At 47.2% G+C, this 8,814-nt stretch overlaps 1 protein-coding gene across 6 annotated transcripts in view; it reads left to right on the top strand.

Annotated features, from left to right (window-relative positions):
- Positions 1-4,479: 4,479 nt before the first annotated feature.
- The window catches only part of CBFB (core-binding factor subunit beta), a 51,831-nt gene continuing 47,496 nt past the window's right edge, over positions 4,480-8,814 (top strand). For all 6 annotated transcript variants that reach the window (XM_089692896.1, XM_089692900.1, XM_089692897.1 and 3 more), the window contains exon 1: positions 4,480-4,684. In XM_089692896.1, coding sequence (XP_089549022.1) covers positions 4,607-4,684 — 78 coding nt within the window. In that variant the 5' untranslated portion in view covers positions 4,480-4,606. The remainder of the gene's footprint in view (positions 4,685-8,814) is intronic.

Here is an 8,814-nt window from a genome sequence, read left to right as displayed (position 1 = left end):
AGGTTAATTGGATCCTGTCTAAATTGTCCCTAGTATGTATATGTGTGAATGTGAGTTAGGGACCTTAGATTGTATGCCCCTTGAGAGTTAGGAACTGATGTGAATGTACAATATATATGTAAAGCGCTGCGTAAACTGATGGCGCTATATAAGTACCTGTAATAAATAAATAAATAATATAGTATATTGGAGGGCTCAGCACCTTCTCCACATTACGACCCTGTTCATACTTAGGCTCCATGCACACTGGCTTAAAAAAAGTGCCAGTGCTCTTAGCAGAATAAAACGCTAATTATGAGCATTTTTTTAATACTAGCGTTTAGGAGCATTTGGCAGCATTTAGGAGTATTTAGTGTTTTTTTTCTGCCAGAAAAATGCTCACAAAAACACAAAACAGAAGGGTTTTTTCCTGTCTCTATTTTATTCTATTGTATTCTCGTCTATTCTATTCTTTTCTATTCTATTCTTTCATTTTCTCTGGAACTCTGCAGACCCTGATGTAAAGGGGAAATGTGATGTAAAGAGGAATGCTGTGGACTCTGGTGTAAAGAACTCTGATGTAAGATATCTTTGGTCACCATAGTCCCTCTGCAGCATTCCCCTTGCACTGTATGGTAATCTGATGTAAAGGGGAACTCTGAGGACTCTGAATTAAGGTGGTAAGCTTGGATATTGGGGGGGGGGCCTCTGGTCACCACAGACCACTTTCCGCTGAGTGAATACACTAAGCTAAGGGGAGTTACTGATTTAAGGCAGAATGTTTATATCAGTGTCCCCTCCTACCTTAGTGGAATAATAATTCACTCTCCCCTTACATCAGTGGTCTCCCCAACCACAGACTTTGTGTGACATCCTCCATTGCTTGCTCAGATGCAGCAGGGCAGTCAGACACAATCCAGTCCGAGCGGCTTGGCGCTGGCGACTGCTCATTACCAGCTCTGTCTGTTCTCCAGTAACACAATTCCAGCGGCCAGCAGCTCTCCTATCTCCCCCTACAGACCTGCTGTGATTAAAAAAGAGTGGCGCCATGATGTCACCGCATGCGGCTGGTTTCAGAAACGTGAATGCGCAGTTCTGAAGCTGACCCACAGTTCTTTTTTTTACTGCCTGTAACAGACATTTATGAACAGTTTGTAAATCGGACGATATTTAAAAACTGCCTGTAAAGTTATGGATGGTTGCCAACCCTGCACAAGAGGGTCCTCCACCCAGCCAGTCCCAGTATACCTTACGGTTGCCACCTCATCCCTTTAAACCCAAACACATATTAATGACACAGGTTCTGTGGCTGATTAAGGTGGTAATTAAACTCACTTAGTGCCTTATCTGCATTAACCGCTTCCGAGCCACCCTATAGCAGCAATACTGCTACAAGGTGGCATGGGTGCGCAAAATCACATATATACATGATTTTGCAGTTCAGGGTAGGAGCCCTACCCGTGCCACCATTCGTGGCCTGTGATTCCCCGCCAGCACCCGGCCATCTCTGAGTATTATAAACAATACAGATCTCTTCCCGTCAACTCCTGCACACTGCTTTGTATGGCTCTGCCTAGCCATACAAAGCAGTGTGTTTACACAGTAAAGCACACACACAGCATACAGTAAACCCTTTGATCACCCCTCATGTTAACCCCTTTCTGCCCAGTGCCATTAGTACAGTGTCAGTGCTTTTTATTAGCACTGATCGCTCTATTGGTGTCACTGGGGATGTCAGTAACACCAAGTCAGTTCCCCCCCAGTGTCAGAATGCGCTCTGCAGTCCCGCTATAAGTCGCTGATCGCTGCCATTACTAGTAAAAATAAAAAGGTTCCAGTATCTATACCGCCATTTGTAAACGCTATGGCTTTCACGTAAACCACCTAATTTGTACGTATTGGGACTGTTTTTAGCAAAGACATGTAGCAGAATACACTTTGGCGTAATTTGATTTTTTAAATGTTTTTACTGGACATGTTTAAAGCGGAGTTCCACTCACTCTGTGAAAAAATAAAAGACAGCAGCTACAAAAACTGTAGCTGCTGACTTTTAAAAAACAGCCATTTACCTGTCCCTCGGTCCCACGTTGCCCCCGCCGCAGCCTGTTTCACCGGCTGTCCTGTATTCCAGGAGACTGGCATCTTCAGTGTGGGCACCCGGCTGTGACAGCTTGCGGCTTCACAGCCGGGTGCCCACTGCGCATGCGCCAGTAGCGCTGCGCTTCCTGAATGGCCCCATCGTCTTCTGGGACCTGTCACGTGTCTCATAAAACTACAGGGAGGGAGGGTAGAAGGACAAGTTCCGTTTCTGATCACCTAGGCGATTGCAGCAGAAGTGGGAGCAGATACCTGTCAAATTCGGGTACCCGTTCCCCTCCCCGCTCTCCAAAGGTGCCTACCAGTGGTGGACTGACAACTCATGGGGCCCCCGGGCAATAGGGGATCATGGTGCCCCTGTGTCCTTGCCCACACTCAAAAAAGCCTATGAAAAAGGTACCAGAGGCATCTCATGGGGCCCCCTACTGACCCCGGTCCCTCGGGCAGTGCCCGAATGCTCGAATGGTCAGTCCGCCCCTGCTGCCAACCCTTAACCTCCTCGGCAGTATGATTCTTTCAGATTTTTGGTGCTGAAAGCGGTACCATTTTTTTGCATGGAAATATGTAGTTTTTTATTGCAGGCTGTAATTTTTAGGAATAACTCACTGAAATCTGTCCGAACAAGAGTCTAGTAAACATTCCGGATATGATAAAACTTGAAACACAAAATCATAAATTATAATTTAATAATCATAAAAAATAATAATATAATAATAATACATTTAATTCAATAATATAATCAAACCAAAAACACTGAAATTTGAAATACAGAGGCAAATTCGCACATTGCTGAGCAAAGTCGCAAAATCGTTTTCAGTGTCTGATGATGAATTTCCCCACAAATCATTATCACTCAATTCTGCAAGTGGTTCTGATTTACTATCGCTGTTCTAAAATCACTTTTGACGTAAAAGGACGCTTTTTGGACGCCATGGACTTTTCTAAGTTTCCAGGCAGAAAGAACAGTCAAAATGCAGGCAGGGCACAGGACAAAGCAGTAGGGACAAAATATATGTGAAATGCATTGAAACAGCAATGACAGCAAAAATTACATTTTTTAAAAATTTCAAATTTCCCGCCGGATCCGGCGCCCGTACGTCCCGACGTCACAGGGACCGGAACACGGAAGCCGGATGCTGGCATCGGCCGGAGGAGATGGCCGGGGACGCTGCAGGGGACACATCGCGGGAGCGAAGGACAAGGTAAGTGCTGCAGGGACTCCCTGAGCAACGCCGCATGGTAAGCCCGAGGGTAGCTCGGGGTTACCGCTTTTGGTACTGAAATTTTACCCCGAGCTACACTCGGGAATACCGCTAAGGAGGTTAATGGGGAGCGATCTTTAAAGCGGAACTTCCCCTTTTGGGTGGAGCTCCGCTTGAATAGCAAAAAGTAAAAAATTGGTTTTTTTTTCAAAATCATCGATCTTTTTTTGTTTATAGCGCAAAAGATAAAAACCGCAGAGGCGATCAAATACCGCCGAAAGAAAGCTACATTTGTGGGCAGAGGACGTGAAGTTAATTTGGGTGCTGCGTTGCATGACTGCGCAATTGTAAAATAACACAGCGCCGTATCGCAAAAAATGGCCTGGTCAGGAAGGGGGGGGGGGTAAATCCTGTGGAGGGCAAGCGGTTAAATTAGTCTCAGAACTCGTGTAAATTATTGTTTGGGGATTAAAGGGATGAGGCAGCAACTCTAATATAAGTGCTGGTCATATGAAACTTTTTTGCAGTGCCACCAATAATGGCAGCATGCGCCCTCCGTGGTATTGGTGCCTTAGGCTGCCTATCCCCTGTATATTGTATGACCAGGTGCGAACTGACCATTTGGAAATTCGGGCACTGCCTGAGGGCCCAGGGTCAGTAGGGGGCCCCATGAGATGCCCCTGGTACCTTTTTCATAGGCTTTTTTGAGTTTGGGCAAGGAAACAGGGGCCCCATGATCGCCTATTGCCCGGGGGCCCATGATCCCCTATTGCCCGGGGGCCCCATGATCCCCTATTGCCCGGGGGCCCATGATCCGCTATTGCCCGGGGGCCCCATCAGTTGTCAGTCCGCCCCTGTGTATGACTGTACATCACACATGAGACACGCTGCAATACGCATGATCTCTGACAATCCCGCATGTAAGTCAGTAATGAATTCATTGATGACGGAGCCTGCTGTGAGAAGGAAGCGGTCACACATGAGCACTGAGCGATCCTCCGTGGATCTCCTCGTTCCTGGAATCTCCGACACTGGCCGTGACACATGAACCACACAACAACACGTGACCGCACTGCTCAGCCAGCCCGGAGCGGCGCCCTGCGAATGGTCCACGGCGCGTGACGTCACAAAGCCAGGCTGAAAGATGAGGTGGGCGGGGTTGCAGAATGATGGCGGAGGACGTGATTGGAGGGGAGGAGCCCGGAGCAGAGCAGGAAAGGGGTGGGGCTTGAGAGCGGCGACCACCGGGCGGGAGAGACACCCAGTTTTGAGGTGACCCGGGCGGGTGACAGGGAGAGTGAAAAGGTGACCCGGCTGGTGGTGAGAAGATGCCGCGGGTGGTGCCCGACCAGAGGAGCAAGTTTGAGAATGAGGAATTCTTCCGGAAACTGAGCCGGGAGTGTGAGGTGAGAGGATGCTGGGGGGACCCGGGGGTCCTGTATAGTGAGGGGAAGGTCCTGTGTGGGTGATGGGTATTGGGGGGCCCAGTGTACCGGGGGGGGTATTCAGGAGCCCATACCCACACCTGGGAACTTTTTATTAATTCTGCGATGGGGGTGGGGCTAACAGTGACGCAATAATGCTTCTATTTCATCACAACGACCGATGTTAGCTCCACCCCCAATTGCAGAATCGCAAACCGTGAAAAGCCCCCAGGTGTGGACATGGGCCCCGCTGCTCCGTTGTTTCTGCGCACATTTAGGGCCCCTTCACACCATATGTGTTGTCCAATGTATGGAGACGGCGATTCGCCGTCTGTCCTGGGAGCCCAGCTCACATCGACGCAGCCCAAGGTGACGCATTGCGCTTCATCGCAACATGCCATTCTGCAAGGAAATGAAGGAGATGTCGCTATGTCACATGTTGATAAAGGTTAAAGGAAAAATGTAAACAGTGAGATGCTTTGCAACAGCGCCCTACCCAGCTCACACCAGAGGGGGGAGCGTCACTGAGAGTATCAGGTGTGTATGGGCCCATAGTGTGCTCACTCTTCAGAGGGCATTGTGACAGGTGGTGAGGGGTTGTTGTATCACCTACTTACTGCCTGCATTAAATTGTTACTAAACCCACAGCAGTAAAATCAGTCTGTATATGCAGTAAAGCATGCTTGTTATACTCACTGTGGACCCTAAGGGGTTAATCCTCTGCATTGTAAAAGTCTGTTTGATCCTGTCTTCTCTGATCCTCCCCTTCTTCCAGTGTCCCCAATCCATCTGCTGTAGGAGCTCTAGAGGGTCACTCTGCACATGCTCAGTTTAGTGTGTATGGCTAGAGAGTTTGTTTTTTTTTGTATTTGTGAAGGTGCATGTGATCAGCACAGGGCCAATCAGCATTATCCAGACAGAGGGTCAGGGGTTATGGAGCCTCATAGGACAGTCAGAGGAGAATGAAAACTCCTCCTATAAAATTAACCAGTGCTCTGTTGGACAATGATAGAAGTCACAAGCGGTCAGGGGTCCTGCATCCTCCTAGAGCAGAAAGAAAACTCCTCCTACAAGCTTTAACCAGTGGTCTGCTGAAGTCACAAGACTGCTCTAACTGCTGATGAGAACAGGTATTTTAGCAGTTTATATTTACTAGAATAATTGTATTTCCATGTTCTGAGTACTGTGGGAGACCAGATATAGTGAATGCAGGGTCCTGGGAGACCAGATATAGTGAATGCAGGGTCCTGGGAGACCAGATATAGTGAATGCAGGATGCGGGGAGACCAGATATAGTGAATGCAGGGTCCAAGGAGACCAGATATAGTGAATGCAGGGTCCGGGGAGACCAGATATAGTGAATGCAGGGTCCGGAGAGACCGGATATAGTGAATGCAGGGTCCGGGGAGACCAGATATAGTGAATGCAGGGTCCTGGGAGACCAGATATAGTGAATGCAGGGTCTGGGGAGACCGGATATAGTGAATGCAGGGTCTGGGGAGACCGGATATAGTGAATGCAGGGTCCGGGGAGACCAGATATAGTGGATGCAGGGTCCGGGGAGACCAGATATAGTGGATGCAGGGTCTGGGGAGACCAGATATAGTGGATGCAGGGTCTGGGGTTTAGTAACACTTTAACCCCTTGAATTCTGCCCTTGCGTAGCTCATTACACGCGGTTGTAGAGTACCTGCACGATGGCTTCATTCATTTAAATAGGTGGCATTCATCAGGCTCTTCGCCTGCTGAATGTGACGGGTATAGGTCCTTTCTTGCTTTGCTTCGCAGCATGTGTACACCCCCGGCCGCTGCCTAAGCGAAGCAGCAGGTAAGGGATGGTAAAAGCACAGTTCATCCTCACTTATGAACGAGCCCTTACAGTGATTGATGAAATATTCCGTGGCATCTGTGATGTCCATGTCAGGGGATTGGGGGGTCTAGATGTGAGGGGTTGAGTAGTGAATTATTGTGGCCCGGCATTCATAAACTACACAACTGATAAGGCACTTCTCCGTAGTTTGGCAGCTTTCATCTATAGTGAAGGGAGGAAGCACAGTGGCTAAATTGTTAGCACTTCCGCCTGGCAGTACTAGGGTAGTCTGTTTGGATCCCAATCACGGCACCACCTGCCTGGAGTTTGCATGTTCTCCCTGTGCCTGTGTGGGTTTCCTCCGGGTTCTCTGGTTTCCTCCCACACTCCAAAGACATGCTGGTAGGTTAATTGGATCCTGTCTAATTTGGTCCTAGTATGTGTATGAATGTGAGTTCGGGACCTTAGATTGTACACCCTTCGAGGGTTAGGGACTGATGTGAATGTACAATATACAGTGGGGATCGAAAGTTTGGGCACCCCAGCTAAAAATTTGTATTATTGTGCATAAAGAAGCCAAGGAAAGATGGAAAAATCTCCAAAAGGCATCAAATTACAGATTAGACATTCTTATAATATGTCAACAAAAGTTAGATTTTATTTCCATCATTTACACTTTCAAAATAACAGAAAACAAAAAAATGGCGTCTGCAAAAGTTTGGGCACCCTGCAGAATTTATAGCATGCACTGCCCCCTTTGCAAAGCTGAGACCTGCCAGTGTCATGGATTGTTCTCAATCATTGTCTGGGAAGACCAGGTTATGTCAATCTCAAAGGTTTTAAATGCCCAGACTCATCTGACCTTGCCCCAACAATCAGCACCATGGGTTCTTCTAAGCAGTTGTCTAGAAAACTGAAACTGAAAATAGTTGATGCTCACAAAGCTGGAGAAGGCTATAAGAAGATAGCAAAGCGTTTTCAGATGTCAATTTCCTCTGTTTGGAATGTAATTAAGAAATGGCAGTCATCAGGAACAGTGGAAGTTAAAGCAAGATCTGGAAGACCAAGAAAAATATCAGACAGAACAGCTCGCAGGATTGTGAGAAAAAATTCAAAACCCACGTTTGACTGCACGATCCCTCCAGAAAGATCTGGCAGACACTGGAGTTGTGGTACACTATTCCACTATAAAGAGATACTTGTACAAATATGGTCTTCATGGAAGAGTCATCAGAAGAAAACCTCTTCTACGTCCTCACCACAAAAATCATCGTTTGAACTTTGCAAATGAACATATAGACAAGTCTGATGCATTTTGGAAACAAGTTCTGTGGACCGATGAGGTTACAGTTGAACTTTTTGGCCGGAATGAGCAAAGGTACGTTTGGAGAAGAAGGGGCACAGAATTTAATGAAAAGAACCTCTGTCCAACTGTTAAGCATGGGGTTGGATCAATCATGCTTTGGGGTTGTGTTAAGATTGACATCACCTGGTCTTCCCAGATGATGATTGAGAACAATCCATGACACTGGCAGGTCTCAGCTTTGCAAAGGGGGCAGTGCATGCTATAAATTCTGCAGGGTGCCCAAACTTTTGCAGACGCCATTTTTTTGTTTTCTGTTATTTTGAAAGTGTAAATGATGGAAATAAAATCTAACTTTTGTTGACATATTATAAGAATGTCTAATCTGTAATTTGATGCCTTTTGGAGATTTTTCCATCTTTCCTTGGCTTCTTTATGCACATTAATACAAATTTTTAGCTGGGGTGCCCAAACTTTCGATCCCCACTGTATATATGTAAAGCGCTGCATAATATGACGGCACTATATAAAAATAAATAAATGATAAAACCAGTTTTACCTACAAAAAAAAAAGAATTGCCGCATTTTCCAGTGCCCAGGGGTGACTTTAAAGTGGAGCTCCACCCAAAAGGGGAAGAAGAATTGGTCCCCAGCTCCCTGTTAAGGATTGGCACCTTTGGGGAGCAGGGGGAGGAGCTGGTACCCACTTCCACTGCAATCACCTAGGCGATCAGAAGCCAAAATTGTCGTCCCCCCTCCCTCTCTGTAGTCTTCTGGGACATGTGACAGGTCCCAGAAGACTACGGGACCATTCACAAAGCGCAGCGCCCCTCGCATGCACAGTGAGCACCTGCAAGCTGTCACAGTCGGGTGCCCACACTGAAGATGCCAGGAACACAGAGTGGCTGGTGAAACTGGCTGCGGGGGGGACACTGGGATGGAGGGACAGGTAAGTGGCTGTTTTTTAAAAGTTTTTGTAGCTGCTGACTTTTTTTTTTT

Source organism: Staurois parvus, unplaced genomic scaffold (assembly GCF_062004578.1).
Source record: "Staurois parvus isolate SC_StPar_1 unplaced genomic scaffold, SC_StPar_1.0 ptg000607l, whole genome shotgun sequence".
NCBI lineage: Eukaryota > Metazoa > Chordata > Amphibia > Anura > Ranidae > Staurois > Staurois parvus.
The sequence above is the reverse complement of the archived record's forward strand: the minus strand, read 5'-3'. Positions and strand labels throughout refer to the sequence as shown.